The 26628-nt window shown below is 37.5% G+C and overlaps 1 protein-coding gene across 1 annotated transcript; it reads right to left on the bottom strand.

The window, feature by feature from the left end:
- Positions 1–3567: 3567 nt before the first annotated feature.
- LOC137399596 (acireductone dioxygenase-like) lies at positions 3568–17317 on the bottom strand. Its single transcript, XM_068085775.1, has 3 exons — positions 17046–17317; positions 11982–12171; positions 3568–4117 (listed from the first exon to the last, which is right to left on the bottom strand). Exons 1-3 carry the CDS (start codon positions 17195–17197, stop codon positions 3905–3907), a joined length of 555 nt encoding a protein of 184 aa, XP_067941876.1. The 5' UTR covers positions 17198–17317; the 3' UTR covers positions 3568–3904.
- Between the last annotated feature and the right edge of the window lie 9311 nt (positions 17318–26628).

Below are 26628 nucleotides of genomic sequence, written 5' to 3'. Positions count from 1 at the left end.
ATGTTTTTGTACAAAAGCTTGTTTATCACCCCTGCAATGCCAGGCATTCACCTAGTTTTAAATACTGAAGAGTTGTGTGAAAGCACATATGAAGACAGTATAGTACAGTATGTCCAACAAGGTCAAGAACCGCTGACGTAAGTTGATGGTGGCTTGTTGTGATGCAACGGTTAACACGCTGACCTAGGAAGAGGTCAGTGGTTTGAGTTATATTACGGGATATCAAGAAGGGCATCTGTGGTCTTGAATTGCTCCTGTGCCAAGAGAGACAACCTTGAGCCAGGCAGCAGTGAACCACCTCAATGTCATCTCAAGAGCACTTATGAATTGTCTAATCCAAGTAATTGGAGAATATCATGATACGAGGGACCTGCCTACAGCGCAATACTCAAAACTAAAGTCAACTGGTAAATGATAGGAAGGTTGTCAATCCTTTGGTGTTTATTTAATAAAGGCTACTAGCGGTGCTTATCTTGCCCTTTTATGATTGCGTTGGTGTGGGAGGTATGTTATACTTACCGACTAACATTTAGGTGGAGCTGAGCAAGAGAGAGTTACCGAGGACAATCCTCGACTCCTCAACAGGCTCTACAGAATCAAGAACGCTGTGAATCAGCTAGAGGAAACTGGAGGCTTAGACGGGTGAGTCAGGCTGTCCAGTGGTTGTGTACTACAGTTAGTAGAAAGCATAGTTGTGTACATAGTTGTGTAGTTATACGGTATCTGTAAGTTGAGCACTGTTCAACACTCGCTAGGAACTACAGACAAGCCTTTCACAAAATTAAATATACAAGTGAATGTTGGCACTTTTGCTGAGCAAAATTGCTGTCAAATCTTTTGGGGTTTGAATGAGAACGGAAGCAGGGACTTCAATCTTTTTGAAAGCTGTCATTTTCAAAATTACTCAGATATTATCCAGTGGGCTTACCCTGCAATTATCAGCCACAGGCATCTTATGAACATGAGCCGCTGAGCTAAAACCTCTGCTTGTGTCGGCATAATATCGAATTCTAAGCTTTAACTCTGATGACAAATGCGAAATGACTGATTGCCGTTTCTCTGGTTTTGCCTTCGTAAATTATTTGTCTAATGCTATATTAATTTTTAATTTTTCGAAACCCCAAATTACTCGTCAAAAAGCTAGAACTGGTAGCCCATGAACTTCTTTCTCAACACTTATTAGTTTTCAAAAATGTAAGCATACATTTTTATGTATCTATATTATTTTTATGGTAGCAGCGTATGGGACAATACAGTCCTATCTGATTAAACCCTACGGGTTTCAGTGGGTCAGTCATAACGGGTTTGGTAAAGGTCACTCGAAAGCATCAACAGAAGTCATACTGATTTTCAAAGCCATGTCTTATTAAAAAATATGTGATTTGTTGTGAGTTCATGCAATGTACTGTTTGTGTTTTTTTGAACATAATTATATTAATGTATAGTTCATTTTGTACACCAGTTAAATATATGCCTGTTTTGAATATAAAAAACATTTTTGTTTCAGTAAGAAATTTTGAGCAAAAGCGCATATGAAACTGGTGAGGTGCAGTACAAACAACATATATATATATATATTGTTTATATACATGTATATATTGTTTATATATATTTTATATATTAGATATTAAACAATATATTTTTATATATTGTTTAATATCTATATATATATAAATATATATAGATATCGTTATATAAGTGGTAAGAACCACCGATATAACAATATTTACGGTATAATTCTTTTAGCAAAACACATTTTCAACTGCTATGCAAAAGCGTGAGACGATTATTTGTTACAAATAAAGTTTTACGGCCAACAATGTTAATAACGACTGCATTAGAACATATTATAGTGAATTGTTTAAAATTAGCTTATCGTTTACTAATTTTCAAGCAGGTTGGTGTTATTCCCAGCTCACATCACACACACTTATATACATACATATATACATATCCTTACAGATTTTACGAGACGATGGGAACGTCTATTGCTGGTAGTCTTTGTATCAGAAGCTTGAGTGAACACTCTAGACGAATGTCATTAAAATCTATCCATACACAAAGATTACCAAAAAAAGGTGCGTACTCTTCGGTTAACCCTCGATGACTTGCTGTAATTTCCATCACCATAGTGATTGCTCGCTGTTCGTAACTTGAGTAAGAGTGTAGAGTTGTTTTTAGCACGAAAGAAGCCTTTTGTATCCCGCAAGCTGTTTAAAAAAACTTCTGCGCCGATGTTTGGGTTGGGGCCTATCAAAGCCGGTAAGAGGGTGTCTCGACATGTACCGACTCATGTACCGACTGCCATCAAGCCAGCCCACTCAACGATATCCAAACGAAGAAGAATTAAAAAGTAACTACGACACAGATATGCAGGTTACCAGAAATGCATTATTTAGTAGACTTATATTGTACTGCTGTAAATACTGAGCTTTTATACATCAATATATTAACACGCATCGGTAATTTCACTGTCTAACACTCTTCACCAGCCATGACCACATGCCCGATCTCTTAAACATTTTGTGGATGATATTGTGAGTATGAACTGCGTTATCTTTTCTTTCTAAATATTATCCTGAGCTTTAGTCTATCAGTCCTATAAGTTGGCGCGTCTCTCTATATTTATTACTATTTTGCATTAAAAACGGCTAATATTTTTAAGTGAAAGCTGACTCTTTGTTATAGAAACAATCAAGTGATAGCGAAATATGAAAGGGAAAATCTAACAGTAAGACTCTCAATAAATTTTGGGATAATTTTAGAATTGATCGTGTATCAGATGGTGTCATTCCAAACTCGCAAATTGGTCAATTAACAATAGACCAGTGGGTGACCTATTCTACATGTAGATACAATTGTAGGTAAATGTAAACCAAAGCATTTTAAGAGTTGGAGGTTGAGCCTAGCGTTCACATAAGATCGGTATGACCAGGGAAATTAAATTTCCATATGATTTGTCAGCCCTTTCCCAATATTTATTTAAATAAATGAGGAAACAACTTCAGTTTTTAAACTGTGTTAAATAAGTAATTAATCAAAGTTTACATACATTTACTGTATATTTGCTAAAAAGGAATTTAAAATTGAATTGTTAAAAAATTATAAATATAGTTAGGTTTACTAAGAGCCTTCTGCTTTGGAAGGCAAAACATTCAGACTGTTTAGAGCTTGGAAGCTACCTAGTGATTATTTGTATAAATAATGATGTGGTTAAGTGCATAACAGATATATAATATACTGTATGGTAGATATATAATATACTGTATGATAGATATATAATATACTGTATGGTAGATATATAATATACTGTATGATAGATATATAATATACTGTATGGTAGATATATAATATACTGTATGATAGATATATAATATACTGTATGATAGATATACATGTATAATGTACTGTATGATAGATATACAATGTATAATGTACTGTATGATAGATATATAATGTACTGTATGGTAGATATATTCACATAATGTATCACATACATACTGTCGCGACAAACAATTTTTCTAAAAACAATTATAAGATATTACATCCATCAAATGAATGCATAACTTTGCTTGCTGAATGTATTTACAAAAGTGACTATAACATCAACACAGCGTTATACATACGTATATATAACGGCATCATACTAATTGGAGTAGAAAAATTAGAAATCCACAAAGTGGAAGCAAAGATGAGCCAAGTGATTGATGCATATAGAAATAAGGTTATTTGAATTGGTCAGGTGCCAACAAGTTATGACCATCTTCATGAATGTTCTTGCAAAAAATAATTGCTAAAGACAGGCAATTTGAGACAACATTATAAAACAGAAAATACATTTATATTTAATAGTAGCGACAGTATTATATATACGCAACAGCTGCAGTCGAGCAGACGGAGCGAGTTATGCCCAAGTAGACAAGGCCTTCAGGTACTCAAGTCGAGCAGACATCTCATCAGCAGGTCTATTGTGAGGCTTCCAGACAGGCTCGCCAACAAAGAGCCGGTTGGCACAAATGTAGTTGGTCTTATCTGTTGTGAATCTGTGATATATTCCTGCTGGCAGCACGAGCAGGTCTCCTTTTACAACTTTGATCCGGATCCACTCATCATCTTTCTGCAAACACCGACAATGGCTAGCAAGGTTCTGACCATTATGGACAAATCATAGCTACGCATTGATATGTAGACCTACTCACTGATGCCCAAACGTAAAATGCATTGCAATTGCAGTAAATTTGCGCCTGGCCATTTATGTAGTTGCAGTAGCAAGCAAGCCACAGTCATGCAGGGAAATTAAATACACTATAATTATATCATGTACTTTTGCTACAGCACAGTATACATGTAGTGCAACTACATGTATTTTCTAATGCGCAGTAAGCAGTATTGGTGCAGGGGCGATATTGGTGGTATTACCTACTGCTAGTGAGCATTTCACAATGCTATATGCAGTACAAACTCTTGCATCACACTGTACATACATGTACATGCACATTTCTGTGAAAACTCATCCCAGAATCAATTATTGAGTTGACCATGACGCAACACAAACACAATTACAAGGTGTGAATGTTGCTCACACTGGAGTATGAGTTGACAAACCAATTGATCATAATTAGCACGTTGTATATGTATACGGTTGAAATGAATGCCTATTATGGTTTTAATAGAATGTTGAGGAAGATGCAATAAAAAGACCAAAATTTCATCAATTTAAATGGTGATAATGCTTGACTCCTATCCCAAAATGATGTGGCAATCAAGATGCAAGTTGATGAGCTGGTTAAACATAGCATCTGAAATTTTATACAATGCAGTAATATGCTTCGGAAGCCAGCAGCGTCAGTTGATCTGCAGTTTCAACTTCATACCAGTGAGCAGTTGTAGTACACAGTTTCAAGTTTTGGAAAATGGCATTGGCAGTAGGGATGAAGCGCTGGGTTTTAGGTAAAGCATCGCAGAAGCAAATGCAGATTGCAGTAGGCACTTTTCAGTGGGAGTGCAGCTGCAGTCGCAGCAAATATCTACTACGCATTGAAAAGTTGTAATGCACTGCAAAATTACTGCGAACTTGACTACGAGGATGCAGCGTAGTTCTAACGCGTCACAACAAAGATGGCGAGTGAGTGATACTGTTTTTAAAGGAGTGTGCTTGATAGGTGGTAATAGGGCAGCTTATGCCCTGTTGTTATTATTACTAATACGCTTGCAGTTCCATGCAGTTCCAGAGATCGTCATGTGTAATAACTACTGTAAAATCTCTATTTGAATATCATTGCGCTGTATTTTCCAACCCTTCCCCTATAGTGGCATTTTATCAGAGGTGACATTAAAATAGAGGTTTTACGGTAATTGTTTTATTAGATATTTGTTGTCTAAAATACTCTGCTTCTCCCATTCTGCGTGATCATCCATTACATTCCTACCTCTCCTAAAAACTACTTCCTTTTTACCTGAGCTATCGTAATTCTGGTAGCTCATTAGCATCAAGGCATTTAGACGCTGATCATGACCCTAGCGTAATCCTAAAACAATTTTTAAAACTTTAGTTCACAAACATTCATTGTTGTGCATCTCAAAAGAAACCGATTCTGGCGTTCATATTTCATGTAACGAATATATGAACTACCATAAAATTTTCTAACTACCATCATTGAAAAGAGAACAAATAGCGTGAACTGATTTTACTCAAGTTGTTCTCAACATTTTACAAGCTCTGACTGACTACCAAGCTGCATTTAGACTCTCAAAATGAGCCAGTGTTTTATTACATGCCTTTAGACACCAGACTGTAATGCATGTCACTAACTGAGAGTGGCGCCGCTTACAATGATAGTTCATGACGCTCCTGTCATCAAATTTTTAGTGTTTTAGTTTTACAGCTAGTACAATAACTAAAGGAACATGGCTGAATAACAAGTAGCCTGTCTTGACAAACTGTTGTTTTTGCGGAGTTGTTCCTCCGTCGAGTGGGTGAGCAACACAACAGCTTGTCACAAGACGTACTGCACCTGATGCACCAGCTGCACTGAAAGGGAGTTGTTCTCTTCCGTCTATGCGGCTTGGCTGCGATGTTATGGCGGTCGCTCCATTGGTAATCAAAACGGATTTCGCTCAAAAATTCATGTAGAAAAAATAAGATTACAACGTTTAACCAGCGACCAGTCTCTGCGGTAAACTTTAGTAGAACTTAGGCAACAACAGCGACTCAACATGTCGTTATTTGTGCACTCAGTCAGTTTTATTTTTATATCAGTCAGTTTTATTTGTTCTTATAGATTTTATTTTCAATTTATTTTATTCTTAAATTCTACTAACGTTTACAACAAAGACTGGTCTTTGGTTAAACGTTGTAACCTTATTTTTTTCTGCATAAATTTTTGTGCGAAATCCGTTATGATTACCAATGGAGCGACCGCCATAACATCGTAACCAAGCCGCATAGACGGAAGAGAACAACTCCCTTTCAGTGCAGCTGATGCATCAGGTCCAGTACGTCTTGTGACAAGCTGTTGTGCTGCTCGCCCACTCGACGGGGGAACAACTCCGCAAAAACAATAGTTTGTCAAGACAGGCTAAATAACAAGGCGCAAGACTGAATAACAGGGCACAAGACTGAATAACAAGGTCAACAACCTAACTAGCTAGTAAATATAGCCGATGCTTCTCATGCCTAAAGCCTGGTTCCCATATCGATTGCGAGACTCCGGCGGTAACTTGCGCAGCAAAACATTTGCGACGTTAGGCTCGGCGGCATATGTTCACATATAAGCTGCATCACTAAACATAATCGCGTAATCAAATAAAATGTTCGCTTGCCATGCCGTTTCTATAATGGTGACCTTCACCCGTACAGTGCATTTCGGGAAGGTTTTGCCTGCGGCCTTTTGCAAAATTTGAACAGCGCTAAACTATTGCGTTGCCGTCGGCAACCACCGGCGGTACCCGACGCGTAGGTTCCCATTTCATCACTAATAGCCTGCGGTGCTGTCGCCGGTGCGACATATTTGGGAGCAGGCTTAACAAGGCTGGATAACAAGGTCAACAACCTAGCTACCTAGTATGAAGATAGCTGATGCTTCTCATGCCTAACAAAGCTGAATAACAAGGTCAACAACCTAACAAGCTAGTATGAAGATAGCTGATGCTTCTCATGACTAACAAGGCTGAATAACAAGGTCAACAACCTAACTAGCTAGTATGAAGATAGCTGATGCTTCTCATGACTAACAAGGCTGAATAACAAGGTCAACAACCTAACTAGCTAGTATGAAGATCGCTGATGCTTCTCATGCCTAACAAGGCTGAATAACAAAGTCAACAACCTAACTAGCTAGTATGAAAATAGCTGATGCTTTTCATGCCTAACAAGGCTTGATAACAAGGTCAACATCCTAACTAGCTAGTATGAAGATAGCTGATGCTTCTCATGCCTAACCAGGCTGAATAACAAGGTCAACAACCTAGCTAGCTAGTATGAAGATAGCTGATGCTTCTCATGCCTAACAAGGCTGAATAACAAGGTCAACAACCTAACTAGCTAGTATGAATATAGCTGATGCTTCTCATGCCTAACCAGGCTGAATAACAAGGTAAACAACCTAGCAAGCTAGTATGAAGATAGCTGATGCTTCTCATGCCTAACAAGGCTGAATAACAAGGTCAACAACCTAACTAGCTAGTATGAAGATAGCTGATGCTTCTCATGCCTAACACGGCTGAATAACAAGGTCAACAACCTAACAAGCTAGTATGAAGATAGCTGATGCTTCTCATGACTAACAAGGCTGAATAACAAGGTCAACAACCTAACTAGCTAGTATGAAAATAGCTGATGCTTCTCATGCCTAACAAGGCTGAATAACAAAGTCAACAACCTAACAAGCTAGTATGAATATAGCTGATGCTTCTCATGCCTAACCAGGCTGAATAACAAGGTCAACAACCTAGCTAGCTAGTATGAAGATCGCTGATGCTTCTCATGCTTAACCAGGCTGAATAACAAGGTCAACAACCTAGCTAGCTAGTATGAAGATAGCTGATGCTTCTCATGCCTAACACGGCTGAATAACAAGGTCAACAACCTAACAAGCTAGTATGAAGATAGCTGATGCTTCTCATGCCTAACAAGGCTGAATAACAAGGTCAACAACCTAACTAGCTAGTATGAATATAGCTGATGCTTCTCATGCCTAACCAGGCTGAATAACAAGGTAAACAACCTAGCAAGCTAGTATGAAGATAGCTGATGCTTCTCATGCCTAACAAGGCTGAATAACAAGGTCAACAACCTAACTAGCTAGTATGAAGATAGCTGATGCTTCTCATGCCTAACACGGCTGAATAACAAGGTCAACAACCTAACAAGCTAGTATGAAGATAGCTGATGCTTCTCATGACTAACAAGGCTGAATAACAAGGTCAACAACCTAGCTAGCTAGTATGAAGATAGCTGATGCTTCTCATGCCTAACCAGGCTGAATAACAAGGTCAACAACCTAACTAACTAATATGAAGATAGCTGATGCTTCTCATGCCTAACCAGGCTGAATAACAAGGTCAACAACCCAACTAGCTAGTATGAAAATAGCTGATGCTTCTCATGCCTAACCAGGCTGAATAACAAGGTCAACAACCTAGCAAGCTAGTATGAAGATAGCTGATGCTTCTCATGACTAACACGGCTGAATAACAAGGTCAACAACCTAACTAGCTAGTATGAAAATAGCTGATGCTTCTCATGCCTAACAAGGCTGAATAACAAAGTCAACAACCTAACAAGCTAGTATGAAGATAGCTGATGCTTCTCATGCCTAACAAGGCTGAATAACAAGGTCAACAACCTAGCTAGCTAATATGAAGATAGCTGATGCTTCTCATGCCTAACCAGGCTGAATAACAAGGTCAACAACCTAGCAAGCTAGTATGAAGATAGCTGATGCTTCTCATGCCTAACACGGCTGAATAACAAGGTCAACAACCTAACTAGCTAGTATGAAAATAGCTGATGCTTCTCATGCCTAACAAGGCTGAATAACAAAGTCAACAACCTAACAAGCTAGTATGAAGATAGCTGATGCTTCTCATGCCTAACAAGGCTGAATAACAAGGTCAACAACCTAACTAGCTAGTATGAAGATCGCTGATGCTTCTCATGCCTAACCAGGCTGAATAACAAGGTCAACAACCTAGCTAGCTAGTATGAAGATAGCTGATGCTTCTCATGCCTAACAAGGCTGAATAACAAGGTCAACAACCTAACTAACTAGTATGAAGATAGCTGATGCTTCTCATGCCTAACAAGGCTGAATAACAAAGTCAACAACCTAACTAGCTAGTATGAAGATAGCTGATGCTTCTCATGACTAACAAGGCTGAATAACAAGGTCAACAACCTAACTAACTAGTATGAAGATAGCTGATGCTTCTCATGCCTAACAAGGCTGAATAACAAAGTCAACAACCTAACTAACTAGTATGAAGATAGCTGATGCTTCTCATGCCTAACAAGGCTGAATAACAAGGTCAACAACCTAACTAGCTAGTATGAAGATAGCTGATGCTTCTCATGCCTAACAAGGCTGAATAACAAAGTCAACAACCTAACTAGCTAGTATGAAGATAGCTGATGCTTCTCATGACTAACAAGGCTGAATAACAAGGTCAACAACCTAACTAACTAGTATGAAAATAGCTGATGCTTCTCATGCCTAACAAGGCTGAATAACAAGGTCAACAACCTAACTAACTAATATGAAGATAGCTGATGCTTCTCATGCCTAACAAGGCTGAATAACAAAGTCAACAACCTAGCTAGCTAATATGAAGATAGCTGATGCTTCTCATGCCTAACAAGGCTGAATAACAAAGTCAACAACCTAACTAGCTAGTATGAAGATAGCTGATGCTTCTCATGACTAACAAGGCTGAATAACAAGGTCAACAACCTAACTAACTAGTATGAAGATAGCTGATGCTTCTCATGCCTAACAAGGCTGAATAACAAGGTCAACAACCTAACTAACTAGTATGAAGATAGCTGATGCTTCTCATGCCTAACAAGGCTGAATAACAAGGTCAACAACCTAACTAGCTAGTATAAATATAGCCGATGCTTCTCATGCGGAGTAAATGACACGAGTAAGGTAAACTGTTTGTAATAACATTCACTCGCAGCGATTGCATGTCTTTTGTTTTGCAATGGCACACATACATGTATGTACCTGTGTACATCTCGTTTATACATACTTTCTGCTAGTGTGTTCTACATACTTGTCCTTACAGCTTTCATACAGTAACAACAACGGAGAATACATTCACCTATGGAGAGGCTTTACTGAGTGTCTGGGCAGTGATAACCTGTCGACGAAAATAAGTGATATCTAGTGATATAGTCAAGTGTATTTGTCTGAATTTTGTTTGATAGTTTTAAGTGATGTGTTCTGTGGAGTCCCTGTGAATGTAGACAGTGGACAGAGCATTCATTCCTGTGCGTGATTGTTATCCACAGACACTTCTAAACAGAAGGAATTTCCATCGATCCATAACCCATAATGAGTAACAAGTGCTATAACAGCTTCATCAAGAGAACTAATGAGTATAAATTAGAGTTGCTTCGATTTTTGTATCGGAATCGGTATCGGTGCCAATATGGGTGTTAAGTATTTGAATCGGTATCGACCGATCTGAAACTTCAGATACTTTTTAAAGATCAACTATTTAGCAGAAAACCGTACTTTAGCCTGCTACACTAATAACAAATCATCAGCTGCAAGTTCCTTACTTTTACCTAATGAATTCCGGGCCTGCTACACAATTTATTTCATGACTATAGCCTGATCCACATCAGCACAGCTGAGGAACCTTTCTGCTTTAGTCAGGACGTAATTACAAAGTTTGGTATTTCCCAATTACAGCGATAGGATTTATTGCAGCTAATCACGAACAAGATAACAAAGATGGGAAACAAAAATGCAGTGTAATATTTCTATTTACTAGCATTACGAAAGTAATTTAAGCAGTCTATGCATAAAGTTATTTATCTCTCTCTTGATCCTGACGATAATATGTATCATTTGTATCGTACAAAATAACCCTAGTGCCTTATCGGTATTTAGCCGTCCTCCATCACCTGTGGCAATTGAGTCCCTCTTCAGCACGACTGGCTAAATTGATGGTAACAGAAGAAAGAGATTTCTCACTGAGAGAATTGAATCACTAACAATAATTAAAAGCAACATTGATTTGCTCTAAACTTGTACAGGCTCAGCAGTTCGTTCAGCAGTAGAAGAAAGACTTCGTTATAACAGAGAGAGCTGTACCACTAACAGTAATTACCATTATTAATTACAAGAAACATAGACTGTTTTGTTACTACATGCACGGTATGTCAGTATGTGAATATATACGCATTATATGTACCTGTATATCTTTTTTTCATAAAAAAAATAAATATATTAATATTTACATTTTCTTTGCATTAAAAATTTATATTTGCATAATAAAATGAACAACTATCTATGTAACACAAAAGATCTGAATCGGATTATTTTAAAATAAGAATCGGTATATCGGATCAGCATCTGAATCTGCGAGTGAATTTAGAATTGAGGCACCTCTAGTATAAACATGTAACTAGGACAAACTAGTTGCGTGTGAATGCGGTCAATGCGGTCAACTAAATGATTGTTTGACTGACATAAGAGGGAGACAAGAGGGAGACCGGGCTATTCAAGATCAATTTACTTTAGGAATCTGTGCGTCTGCTTAGCTAATTGCAAGTAGCTCTGTAAGCTTGGCTGAACACGGAGACATGCCCAGTAGCAGAGAGCAATGCGAGGTTGGATGCCACTTCTTTTACCATTCTGTGGCCCTTCCGGGGGAAATAAACACCAACCTTATAAGCACGGCAAGCCTTCTAACCACTAGGGCACAACCGCTCACCAGCAACTAGTACTACCACAAAAGGTTAAACTTACATTTCGAACATCAAAGTATCCACAGCCATCCAAGATGAATCGTATCTCTTCATCCGTGTGAAGATGCTCCTCAAAGAAAGACTTTATTTTCTCTTCGTAGCCTGGAAGCTTGTCAGGAGCAACTGTGATTGTATCCTCATAGTTGTATCCCCGCTCCTCTTTTATCCTATGAAGATCCCCACCTTCCTCTCTTCAAATATATTTAAATCATTATAAAGCAAACTTGCCACAACTAACAGTCCGGCTTAAACTGAAGTTATAGTACGGTCCTAGCTTAGCGTTGAATTGGATCAACTAATAATGTTCATTAGGGCAACAAAAGTTCTGAGTAGAGACAATCAGAGCTCTAATCACCACTGACCACCTCAGCATACAAATAGCGGGCTACAACAACGTGAGGTCTACCACATTATTGTGAGATCTACCGCTGAATTATTCATCCTTTATAGATAAAACATATTTCATACATTTGTTTAAGCAATAAACACACCATAACTGTCACGAAGAGCTTTCATTGTATATTCACGGTAAATCAGACATGCTGATTCCGATTTTGTACTCAAAATAAAGATTGGTCCACTAACTTTGAAAGTAATTTTTGTTTTTGAAGGCTTTTTTACAGCGGTTCAATACTGGTGTCGCAATCGACACAACAAGCCCCGCCCATAACTATGTGACATAACCTAGCTTTTTAGGGACGGAAGTTGGGGATGTTTAGTCTGATCTAGAATTATGGAGGGTGTCTTAAAACCCTTACTCTCTAAATTCAGTCTTCAAAATAATCTCTGTCTTTTCTGAAAGGTAGATAAGCTATTTAATATTGCTTGTAGCCTGTTACAGGATGTTTATTAGACCAAAAAAAAGAGCTCAAAAAAGCACGAGTAAATCAAAAGCTAGCTTGTGATTTACTCGCACTTTTGTAGCTCAGTTTTCTCGGCATTCAGCCTATTGGTGCAGTAATGGCTAAGTATTCAGCCTATTGGTGCAGTAATGGCTAAGTATTCAGCCTATTGGTGCAGTACCGGCTAAGTATTCAGCCTATTGGTGCAGTAATGGCTAAGTATTCAGCCTATTGGTGCAGTAATGGCTAAGTATTCAGCCTATTGGTGCAGTAATGGCTAAGTATTCAGCCTATTGGTGCAGTACCGGCTAAGTATTCAGCCTATCGGTGCAGTACTGGCTAAGTATTTTTTATATAGGCTTAATCAGCCAACTATGAGGAGATGTTAGAAATTTATGAACTTCAGGTCTATGAACAAAGAAGCTGAGATAAACATAGCCACTCGTATTGGGTTACATTCTTCAGTAATTGTTCATTATCAATATCAGGTTGGCAAAGGTCATGTTTCTAAAATTGAATGTTTGGATATCTGTCAGCTGGACTACATCAAGGTTATTTAACTCATCATAGATAGCTAAATGTACTCCATTTGGTTATTTCCATGAGATATGTATCAAAGTGTAAAAATAGATTAAGTATATTATCACTTATCAGTAATTATCAGTGTGTATATGGGTTATGTGGAGATAACTATGCAGAATAAGATTCGCGATATTTAGTAATTTGACAGATATGAATTTTGAACTTTGAATTTTGTGATTGGTATTAGCTGCTTAAAATTAATACACAGTAATGCATGATTCCTAACATTTTGCGAGTTTGTGTAACCATTGATTCCAAGGTTATTTCATCTTGAATCTGTGCTGATCTTTTTATCGATCTCAACAAGCAAGTTATGCAAAAAGTACAGTAATGTAAATAACATACGAAGTGTAGATGAAGATGATCTACACTTCATCTACACTGAGATATAGTAGATTTCCTAAAGCCTGCAGTTTTGCCTGCAGCTTTTTGCGAAATTTGAACAGCGCTAAACTCTTGCGTTGATCGCCAGCAACTACCGGTGGTAATCGGCTGTATCCAGCACGTAGGTTCACATTTCACCTAGCCTGAGGTGCTGTCGCCATTGCTTTGCTGGCATATATGGGAATCAGGCTTTAGGACAACTAATAGCTCACCAGAGTGTAATATAAACAGACTAAGCATGCTTATACATAATGCTTTGCACAATATTCATGTTCTTGCACATCATCATGTTAGACTCATTAAAATAATATTAAAAGCAACATAACATTTTTGTAATGAAATCTATTATATCCAAGTTATATACATGTAAACAGTGTTACTAACAGCCATACATGAATTACTAAAATTAATTATCTAATCTTTAATATTATACCAACTGTAGTAGTGATTTTCTACGCTTGCGACATGTAAAAATAGCACTAGATTCACCCCATATATACAAAAGAAAACACTTTCACTCTGTAATGCGCTGCACCAAAGAGAACAACTAATACTGCTTTACTTTACCCTTTATTTGATCGACCGACATGCAATGTTCATGGAGACAACGAGCTTACGCAGACCAGTGGGTCTACGTAGACGATGTAAGGGACAGAAAGAAATAGACTTGGCTAGTAAATGATAAAACAGTCGGTGACTCCAGAATATATATAACCTAACAGACAATCAGAGGCCTTTGTATTGTAAGTTAGCACTCGAAGAGAGCTGTGAGGCTAGCTGAAGTGAAACAATTTACCTCAACGAGCCCTTTCATCACTCAAAAGCAAAGGTACTGACTGTGATGGATGCTAGCCGAACAAGGAGACTAACCGAGTGAAACGCTTTAGACTATAAGAGGAGGAGCCTAGTTAGCAGATGGCATATACTGTATAAATAGTTCCATTTAACCAAGTAGACAGAGTTGCTAAACCTGTGACATATGCTTTCACTTGTTGCACTAATCTTGTCTGGTATATTCATGCTACAAATATATTATTACAGCAAAACCACTCCCTATTGCTGAAGCTTCACAGAAGTTGATGCCATTGGTGAAGCATCTGGATTCCAGCAGAACCGGGTCACTAGACTAGCAGGAATCTAGCTTTCCTTTAGTGTTGTACTAGCTGTGCTTCCTGGTGTTGCCCGGGTATTAAAAATCAGCTTATAAACAATGATAAATAATCAAAGTTGCCTGCCACTTGCTTTTAGCCTGGCACTTGCCAATGGAAAATTTGAGTAGCTCAATAATGAGAGCTATCAGCTTCTCGTGACAATACGCTAGTGCTGCACGATAGAACGATATTGCACGATAGGTGTCGATTTTGTATGAGACGATATCATTTTGGGGCGTTTTGTAGGTCGATTCTGTAATCGGGTATATCGATGTTTTCGATATCATGTCAAGACGATAAAAATCTGTGTTGAATTGGCAGAACCAAGATCGGTTATCACTGGCTTACGTGACTCAATATCGGTACAGCAATAGTTCCTGAAAACTTATTTGCGAGCCGGCAGATTTCCTTTATCTTTGAGAACCCTCTAGAAATGGACTGCCGAGGTAAAAAAGTTTCATAAAAGTTTTTTAAATTAAGTTAGAGAGAAAAGACAACACCTAAATCTTTTGTGTTTGGAGGCGATTATCGTCCTTGTATTTCTGATTTTTTGGTGCAACGGCACAATCATCTATGTGAAGAGAGCATAACTTCAAGGGCCAATATATCATTTTGGCATGTGGTGTCATATCGCACAGCACTACGTTATGCTATGACCTTGCGTAGTATGCAAAGCCGTTGGGTATTTGCTCCCATATAGCTACCTATATCAGCTAGATTACAAATCAGTCTCTATGGCCTAATTGGTAGGCTCCGGACTTGCGAACGGGATGATTCAAGATGAAATCTGCTTTGGTATGGATTCTTTATTCCAAGATTTTAGTAGCTATATGAATGCAGACAGACCACATACTTTGGACATATTAATGAAGGCAGATACCACAGCCTAAACCACAGGACATTCAAGTATTAATGCACTGAACAAAACACCCGGTATAGCAAACAACCATCAGCGGAACAATAATAACTTTATAAACATTAACAAACAGATTAGAAACTTCCGGTGAAAAGAATCCATCAAAAAAGATGCTTTAACTAGCCTGCCACGAAACACCTAAAAGAAATTAGAGGTTATGAGATGCAGACAGTTCTGCGCACTTCTATCAGTCAAGACCGAAACAACAGCAGTTAAAGATTATTATTTCCAATCAGTACATTCTCATAATGTACTTAAGACACGTACGCTCAAATACCGAACATCTACTTGACAGTATACAACATATTCAACAGAAACTGACCGCCTAAATGCCTTCTCACAGGCTGGCAGAGACATCTATAAAAGAGAACCACTCTAATGGCTGAGCCTCTTTCTCCTTCATATACTGAGCCTCCTTCTTCGTCTGATAAGCCTCTTCCTTTTCCATCTGCTGAGATTCTTCCAACTGCTAAGGCTCTTTTTATTTCAACGGTCTATCTATGAACTGTCATGAGTCTCCTTTGACCGTCAAGACTCGTAGTCGTACTCAGACCTGCCAACCCAAGAGTGGGGCAATGCGTGAGATTTGGTTTTGGGGCAATTGATGTATCAATGATAGCGCATATAAAATTTTTGAAATTGGGGCAAAAATCTCACGCATCGCTCACGCATTTTCATTTTTTCTTTGGGGTGATTGCGTGAGTCTCACGCCCAATGCGTGAAAGTTGGCAGGTATGGTCGTACTGTCGTACAAGACTATGCGAAAGAACATGGACAACTGTTCACCTAAGGGTGGAGCTTTCATTGGCAATTTCTAACCTTTTACCATTAGCATTATAGCTTTAAAAATTTGTTAATTGCGAATTTTAACTGCTAGACTGATAAAATAAAAAATATATTTTTCTGGTAAACATTGATATTGTCAAAATTACTTTAACACCTTCACTAGTGTCTAAACCAGTAATAATTAACTAAATTAGTCCACAATATCCAAACAAAATACACAAAACTGAGCATAGTCGATATAGAATAACGTGACAAAACCAAATTCAACACTGATGTAAGGGTGGATGCGTATTAACTGAATATGGCACAATTTCCTCCAAACCATGCATAACAACAGTACTACATTCGCCGAGGTAAAGGATAGAAACTTCCCTAACCCGACGATGTATAGCAAAAATATTCACCTGTATTTTCCATTGTCATCAACTGCAACGTAGGAATATAAGACACCCAGCTTTTTTAAATCTTCAAGCGAAACTGCACGTGGCGGGTCACATTGGCGTTCTTCTCTCTGATCTCCTTCCTCATCTTTATTCATGAACCACGCCTGAACCATGATAAGTGATAACGGCTAAGGTTTGGTGTGATTCCAATCGAACCAATTTAGCGTAATGAGAATTCCGTTTTAATCTTGACCGTTGCTATCGATAGCCCGCAGATTTAATAATAGTCCTTTATCAACTCCCTTTAACTTGTACCTTATAGTTATGTAGACATCCATTAGCGGAAAATTTTCATATTTTAGCCGTCGACTACAGACAGTACGGGGCGGTAAAGACTGCAGCAGTACGGACCATACGGGTTTAGTAAAACGCCTCAAGCGTGAAAAATTGCGCGACACTCGGCTATGGGCTGAGCAGACAAAAGAGCTCTAGATATGATGTTCCGTTGGTACACCCTTTCATTGGCAATTTCTGCAATGATTTAGACTAGTTTGGGTATGGAGAATTCAAAACTAAAAAGTTGCTGCAGCTGCCATTCCCACTTCTATAAGAAGATTGATAAAAATAATATTTTAGGACTTATCTCCCCTGTAAATCAGATTCCTGCCATAGAAGTATCAGATTTGCAACTTTTATTATAATTATTTGGCAGTGATTTAGAATGTCAGTGGTAAAGTCAAAATTCATTTTCTATCTATATTCGAACGTTCCATGTCCTATGATTGTTACACGCACATGCAATCTATATACATGTATATACGTATATGCATGTGTATATAATTGTATGGTTTAATAGCTTCATTTTACAAAACAATTTTAAAACACTATAATGATGTTGTATAACCTGACACTGATAAATCACAGAGAATAATAAGATACAAGATAAGTGCATTCATGGTTTGAGCTTTGACCTGAATTGTGTAGTCCACATACATGGCTCTCAAGAAATTAATGTGATAAACATTGACTAAGCACACAGGTCAAACAGGTCAAAGGTCAAACACTTAGTCACTGTCTAAAAAACTTGAAAAAACATTTTTTAAATAGCCTGAAAGGCCTTTTTGCAATGGTGTATGCTTTCAACTTGCCTGCAAGGGCTACCAGATTCACAGAACATGCTATTAGAGACCGACTAACAACAAAATTGAGCTTGGTAGGAGAAAACACAGTGAGGTGAGTATTTTTTAGACTTGCGATACTTTACCACTCAAACATTTAAGGTGAGATAATGGGACTTATAATTATTCTATAAAATTATTATTATGTAATTTGAGTACATAATTGATAACCATTATTAAGATGGAAGGAATGCAGACATTGTAATCCGTAAAAACCAGTAGTGGTGGTTACTGATCAAAATGCTTGTATTCAGTTTGAAAAATAACTAAATTTCAATCCAGCAACTCATTAAAGATTGACTTGCAACAAAATTTACATTACAGTTATTTGGTATCAAAAGATTCACCATGTCTTACTCTGTTGTGTTGTAGGTGCAAAATATATGGGAATGTGATTACAAGCTCTTAAAAGCTCAAAAACGAACAGTTAATCGCAGCCACACGAGACCGCCGTAGTTTGAATTCGCTTTCCAAAACGGCTCAAATGGGACGTAGTTGTTACAGGATGGTTTCTGTTTACACTTTCATGCAATCTCATTCGTCAAAATATTTTCACAAATATACTTCACGCATTCAATAAAACCATGTCTATTGTTCTTACGCATCTATTTTATCGTCAGTGTGATGCTGCCACTTTTAGCACTGATCTTTTTAACTTACCGTAAAAAATCGTTAAACTTTTTAACCTTAGCTCGAAGGAGTACATATCATTGTCTGATAATCATGATGAGCCTGTTTGTTACCTGTGATAATCGAAAAGTGCTGCAAAAATTATTTTCAAAGTATTGGGTCACATGATCAGATTACGACTTGACGATTAGACCAAACCAAAACAAAACTGTAAAGTAGTGAGCATCTATATTTGATACAGGGTCTTCGGTAAAACCCGAAGTGTTTGTCATAAACTAATGCTACGATAAGTTTATATTGAGCTTTTTATTGGCCTTTCAATTCACGTGAGAACATCACTTGACAAGACGATAACCAAACTGTAATAAATACGTCAGATAAATAAAGAGTTTCCAATCTACGGTGGCTTTTCGTTTTTGAGCTTTCAAGAGCTTTTAATCACATATCCACGTATTTAGCACCTACAACACAACAGAGTAAAACATGGTTAATCTTTTGATACCAAATAACTGTAATGTGAATTTTGTTGCAAGTCAACCTTAAACCATTAGTCTTGCCCTCATCTATCAAATGGACAAATCATGCATGTATTAACTCTAGTTTATTGGTCTAAGCTGACTAAGTGGTAGTGATTTCCTCAGTCAATGTTGTCCTGGCATTCATTTAGCCACATGAAAAGAGTCAGAAACCTGCTACTCATGATACACCATGTCTAGATGAAAATGAGCTACCAAAGAAAATCACAAGATTCAATTCTGCTGTCCACTTATACACATCAAGACCTACATTTAAACATTTATGCATGATTTGTGAAAAGAAGGTGTGGTACTACTCCCACAAATCAACTACATACATGTACTTGCAAAGCTGTCCTTCATGTGGCCAAAACTGTGTCCACTGGTATGTCCATCTATCCCGTAAATTAACCTAAGATATGATTTCTTCAGTTGCTTTGACTATGATTAAGTAATTGATAAGTAATTGATGAGCAGTGCCCATAATTGTTTTGCAGACCAACTTGTACTGGTATGGCACCAATGATTGGCCCTACAAGCAACTCTGGCCCCCAACAACGGATTTAAACTCCTAGTGACATCTTCAAGCTTGGTTTTGCGTGAACAACTTGCTAATTTTGCGAGCGGTGCACCTGTCTACATATGCAGGTGGGTTGAAAAATGCTGCTACCATCAAACAGGAAGACCGTGAAGGAAGAAACCTTCTCAGAGGACTAGTTCATATCTATAGCAAACATGATCAAACTACCATAAATGCAGTGACTCCAAGCTATTGAGGATGTGGGGCCATCCTTATGGATGCCATGGGGCTTATCCAAGCCCTGCCTGCCAGTGCCATCCCTTTAACATTCCTTCAACTTGCTGATACCATTCTTGATGTGCTTATTGCTCATATTAAGAAGTACAAGGCTGCTTGTGTGGATTTTGTGATCAAAAACTTTTGCAAGAATAGGTCTATTAAGGCTACTAAGCTCGGAGATTGGAGCATTGGAGGTTTTCAACTTCCAATGGGAAAACCTCTTAGGTTTGCACGATCTCTGTAGCTGTGATGCAGTTTCATCCTTTGCAGGCAAAGGGAAAAAGAGTCATAGGAAACTCATCAAAACAGAAGTTGACTCTGAGAATCATTTAAGTTTCAGGGCAACTTTATTCTCTCTGTGAGACTTACACATGCAGACTCTATGGCCAAGAAGATAGCACCCAGGAAAATGGTACAGTCTTCAACTGACTAAGGGACAGGTTTTTTGTGTCTACGTCTAGGCCAGTCAGTCCCTCTCTTCAATTGCTGAAACAACATGTACATTGTGTCAATTATGTAGCAGCTACCTACATGTATATTGAAAGAGGCAACAACATAACTTGCCAATGCACTATTTCCTTCTTCACATCCACGGATACTGGGTAAGAAAAACGATGAGTATGCAGTAAGGTGTCAGACCAGAATCATCGCCTCACCTGATATTCTACAAGCAGTTTTATGGGAGTGTCAAAGATCCAGGTGCCGAGGGAACTGATGTGCCAGTTTCATGGAGAAGCTACCTCACCCAGAGCTTTGCACGTGCGTGCACTAGGACAAAACTGAAGCGAGAGTAGCAGATGATGCCGATGGTGAGGACAATAACTAAGAACTCAACATATTGAACAAATAGTTAAGATATGTGATATTTTGAAATATCCCAGCTCGTTTTGTAAGGCTGTTAATATTAGCTACCAATAATAATGCTAATAATAATCACCATGTTCACACTGCTTTCAGCGTTTTTATTATTTTCTATGATTCATCAGTGTCAGATTATAAAACATAATTATATTGTTTGGAATTTTTTTGTAAAATAAAGCTATTAAACCATACAATTATATACGCATGTACACATACATATATACATGTATATAGTTTACATGTGCCTGTAACAATCGTAGGACATGGAACGTTCGAATATAGATAGAAAATGAATTTTGACTTTACCACTGACATTCTAAATCACTGTCAAATAATTATGATAAAAGTTGCAAATCTGATGCTTCTATGGAAGGAATCTTATTTACAGGGGAGATAAGTTCTAAAATATCATTTTTATCAAAATTCTCATAGAAGTGGGAATGGCAGCTGCAACAACTTTTTAGTTTTGAGTTCTACATACCCAAATTAGTCTAAATCATTGCAGAAATTGCCACTGAAATGGGGTGCCAACGGAAATGCAAGATAAACTGCCTTGGCCCATAGCCTACACTGCGTGATGGCTAAAATCGTGCCAGATCGTCGTAAAATTGCTCCCAATGGCTTACCAGATTCATTTTAAGTAATATCTCAACAAACCAGAGATTTTCTTTCCAAGTTAAAATTGTTTTCTAGCTAATACAAGTACAAGTTTGTTTCAAGCATGTGTGAATTCGACTTCTGACAATTTCTAATAAATTTAAAAATGTTTTTAGCTAGTTTGTTGGAGGGAAGGCTGTCACTATTTTCATCAGAAAGTCATATTAGCTCTTCGTTTGTTTTAGCTTTGTATCCTGATTCAGAACGTTTAAAAGGCTTCAATACTGAAGAAAACTTGTAAGAGTTAAGTGGGGACAACCCTTATTTTTAGTCACTGTGCTGAAACCAATGCTGCCGATGGATACAGCCTTCTGAACCCAACTGGAGGGAGCTGAACCCAACCTACTCGAGCCCTGCTGAACCCAACAGAGTGCGCTGAACCCAACGCTGCTGACAGTACAACCTACTGAACCCAACTGTAAGGAGCTGAACCCAACGAGCTCTGCTGAACCCAACAGAGTACGCTGAACCCAATGCTGCTGACAGTACAACCTACTGAACCCAACAGGAGGGAGCTGAAACTAACTCACTTGTGATCTGCTGAGCCCAACAGAGTGTGCTAAACCCAACGCTGCCGACTGTACAACCTGCCGAAACCAACAGCAAGGAGCTGAACCCAACTCACTTTTGCGCTGCTGAAACCAACAGAGTGTGCTGAGACCAACGCTGCCAATGCTACAACCTGCTGAACCCAACAGGGGAAAACACAAATCTTGTAAGAACGATAACTCTTTAGCTGTCCAATTGTTTGTGGTAACTTTTCCAAACTTGCTGTTAGTCTGTTAGTGCCGATTATAAATGATATTTCTCCAACAATATCGACTTTATTATAGTAATACTAGTCATGCGTCTATTTCAAGAGCCAAACACAAGTTAAACTGCTTAAAAGTTTGTGGCAGTTTTTATATTACATAAGCGATTGACCTAGAGGTTGACGGTTATCGTTCAAACCAACCAGTCATATCGTCTTGCTGACTGCCGAGTTTCTAAAAATTTTCAAATTCATAACAATAAAAAATTATTGCTAGACAATGAGCAATTGCAGTGTAACAATCTAAACACTAACAAAAAGCTTAGAAAATTCTACATATGCTGGATAGGAACAGTAGTCGTAACAAAACAGTAAAACATATTTTGATAATGAAAAGAGCTAATTACAAAATCTTATCTCGAGAAAACGTATAAATAATAACGGAAACAATATTATTTAATTAACTTAGACAACTAATACCTAAATGGAGCAGAAACTTAGATTATTCTGACACGTAACTATGAACATAAGAAAATTATTCAAACTAGCGAACAGTAAGAAATAAATTATAAAAGATTGTTCATTGCGTACAAATCTTAATACACGGCATCAGTTATATTTTCTAGGTCAACCACTGTCCCAGAAGTCTCTTCGCTATATATATCACCTAAGGTGATATATATATAAGGTGACCTAAGTCACCTTTTCTTTTGAACAGTCCATCATACTTTTCTGCTTCGAGTGTTGGAAGCGCCTCGATGAGCCGGACATCTTTAGGACCAATAGCATCCAAATAGGACAATTCTTTGGAGTTATTCCTCCCACGACCTTTTTCAGGCCCACCACTCTTTTCATAGAGTTTGTTCTTAAGAATATCTCGCTTGAATTTTAAGTTTACTACAAATACATGTCCTAAGTAATGCAGAATATGTTTAATTGTCATTAAAACAAATGTATTATCTTCATCTGCCTTACATTCACTATTTTTGCTAGTGGTTTTAAATGTATTACTGCCACTTCTTTATTATTATATTATTGTTGTTATTTCATACTATTACTAGTGCTACTTTACTACTAGTACGTCTAATAATTGCTACAAACTTTTTCATTAATACCACTACTGACTACTATCGCTTCCTCTTCTCACTCGCAACCAACACTGCCACCACTACCACCACTACCACCACTGCCGCCACCACCACTACCACCACCACCGCCACTACCACCGCCACCACCACTGCCACCACCACCACTACCACCACCATTACCACCACTACCACCACCATTACCACCACTACCACCACCACTACCACTACCAACCACCATTGCCGCCGCCACCACTACTACTACCACTATTACTATTACTATTTACATGTACTACTACTTTTTATTACCATGCGATAGTTTTAGGAGTTGTCGTTTCTTAAATAATTATTCAATAATAATAATAAATTTTATTATAAAATTCTTATAATTTTATGTATTGTTTTAGATATTTATTGTATGTTCTTTGACTCTCATCATTTGGAACACCAATTAATATTATTGTTATTACAACTGTATTTTTAAATTATAATAATTCATAGTAAGAATGATACGTGATCTCTGCTGTGTAACATACTACTGCTGTCCAACTTTTTTATCCACACAAACCACACGCACCTTTCATTAGTTGACAGACGTGCTACTTGTGTCACTTATTGCATTACTGATTATAAAAATGCAACAAATATGTTAAATAAATGATAAAAGATAATAATGACAATGGTAGTAAATGAAATTCTGCCATTTTCCCAAAAGAGCTTTTTTTGCAGTTTGACAAATACATGAACTTGTGCGTTTTATGGTAGCATGTCTTAGCATATGGTAGCATGTCTTAGCATATGGTAGCATGTCTTTATCAGGTGTTTTTTCAATATTGATTTTATAGTTTTAGATAAACTGAACCTTCGAAGGCACCAAACTCTAAAAGTAAGTTTGGGAAATATTTCCAAAGGCCAGTGACACCTAACAGCCTTGAAAGCACTAACAACATAAATGATGGCTTTTCTAACTATCGTCTGAGACTCGAGGATGATGCTTGCCAGCTAGCTTGGATTTAAAAATCCGAGTGAAAGATATTTGTTGTACGGTTTATGTGCACCTTCAAAGCTGTATTGATACTTTTCGATGATCGTTTTAAAAAAGGGCTTTCCTTACCTTCAGAACTTCTCAGGACTGCATTGAAAAGTTATTTTCCCAAAATCTGTAATATGGATGACCACAATGATAAGCCGAGTGCTTCTGGTTTTAGGTCAGCTCTGCATATATTGCTTTTAAGCGATCCGTTACCTCTTCTGCAGTTGCTAATGTGTAAGAATGTGGTTCAGCTGTAAGTGTATTTGCTGTTGATTGGTGCAAAAGTAAATCTCCTGCACAGGTGGTAATAGATGATGAGCTGCATGAAACTCATAGAATTGCTTCCAAGTTTCAGTCCTCAAAAGCAGAACATTTTAAATCACATCACTTTAGCAACGCATTAAAAGCTTTAGAGGCGCTGTGAGCAACCTGCTGCCATATTTAGTGACCACAAATGCGCTTTCACTCCCTTTTACTTGCCTTCTGAATCTTAAGAATCATGGCAAGTGAGTTTACCAACCGATCCAGTAGTGCATATAATAACACGACGTGAGCCGACGTTCACACAGCACAACTCAAAAGACTTCATGCACAAGCCAAGTGACACGAATGGTCTTTTAGCTCAGTTTAGCCAATCTTTCCTTAAGGATAGACCTACTTCAGGTTTCAGCCATTTTTGGAGGTTGAAGGAGTCAGCTAAATCACAGCCATCAACTAGTACTTCATATTGCTTTGAAGTACATTGACATTCATTTAGGATTTATATATTAGGTAACTACATGAATTCAGCCCCAAGTTGTTAAATTTGATTGGTAAAAGAAATATTATTGATATCATAGGCCTATTAGTAGTATAACACTATTATATCAATTCTTAGTATATATTATCAATACTCCCACGACCAAACACGAGCGAAGCGTGTTTGGGAGATATGTGATAAATGCACATGTGCACACAACTCCCGAAAAATTATCCGTTAATGGCGTCACCAAACCCTCGTTACGAAATCTTATCAACAAATTTAACTATTTTTCTGTAAAGTCTTTAAAGTATAATAATTATACAAAACGCATATAAACCTATTTAAATATGTTACCAAGCCTTTGAAAGGTTACCGCAAATTCCTTAAACTAACCCATTTGATTGGATTATACATAAATAGACAAATTTATTTGATCGAAAATCGTTATTAAAACTTGCTAAGCCTCACTTTTATCAAAGTTAAGACCGGAAATTAAAACGCCGAACGAAAAAGAATATAACGATTAAGTCGTGCGCATTTCACGAAAAAAATAACGTGCACTTTTCACCAGTCTATACCATTTCCGAAGGTTTCTGTAATTAACGTAGGAGTACTGAAATTGTTTCAGTTTTGCCGATTTCAAATTAACTGACATTTTAGACACATTTGAGTAATTTAGTATTCCAACTGATGTCCAACGCAGTGTAAGTAAAGGAAATGACAATAATATTTTTTTTAACGGTTCTCATGAGATTATTACAATAATTAATTATAAGTTTGGATGACTACAGAACAATGACTACGTAGTACAGATTTTCTAAAAATCTATATAAATATCACAACTTTGTGATATTGTTAGCTATGACGTTTTCAAATGTTAACAAAATTGTGCATTGGTTTTATATTATTACTATATTAATATTATTGGTTATTCTAATAATATCAGTGCATTTTACTTCTAATATTGGCCAATATTGTATTTCTCCTATTGCAGGGGAGAGATATAAACATATAATCTTTTCCTTTCATTATTGCTATTTGTTGTATATAATAACACCCACACCCAGTACATTACAGCTACCATTGCAGTTATCCTATTGCACTGCAGTGCCATTTGACTGCTAATATTGCATTTCTCAACCATCAGTACCATTCCTTTTTCTCCAATATCACTTTGGTCGTGGGCTGTATGACAGTGGAATTTCTAGTATACACTGAATTCTGGATGGAGAGATCTTGCTTCTTCGTTGTTTGATTAACATCTGTGGCATGAGTTCTCTGCTTTTCACTCTATGTAAAAACATATCTCCTAGATGCTTGCAATTCAGGCATCAAGAAATATAGTGGATAATA

This window comes from Watersipora subatra, chromosome 7, assembly GCF_963576615.1.
Source record: "Watersipora subatra chromosome 7, tzWatSuba1.1, whole genome shotgun sequence".
NCBI classification, from domain to species: domain Eukaryota; kingdom Metazoa; phylum Bryozoa; class Gymnolaemata; order Cheilostomatida; family Watersiporidae; genus Watersipora; species Watersipora subatra.
The sequence above is the reverse complement of the archived record's forward strand: the minus strand, read 5'-3'. Positions and strand labels throughout refer to the sequence as shown.

Excerpts from the sequence above, each read along its gene's own strand:
- LOC137399596 (XM_068085775.1), bottom strand. The coding sequence starts at position 17,197 with ATGGTTCAGGCGTGGTTCATGAATAAAGATGAGGAAGGAGATCAGAGA. Across the intron at positions 12,172-17,045 it reads GATGACAATGGAAAATACAG|AGAGGAAGGTGGGGATCTTC; the intron begins GTGAATATTTTT and ends ATATATTTGAAG. Across the intron at positions 4,118-11,981 it reads GATACTTTGATGTTCGAAAT|AAAGATGATGAGTGGATCCG; the intron begins GTAAGTTTAACC and ends CGGTGTTTGCAG.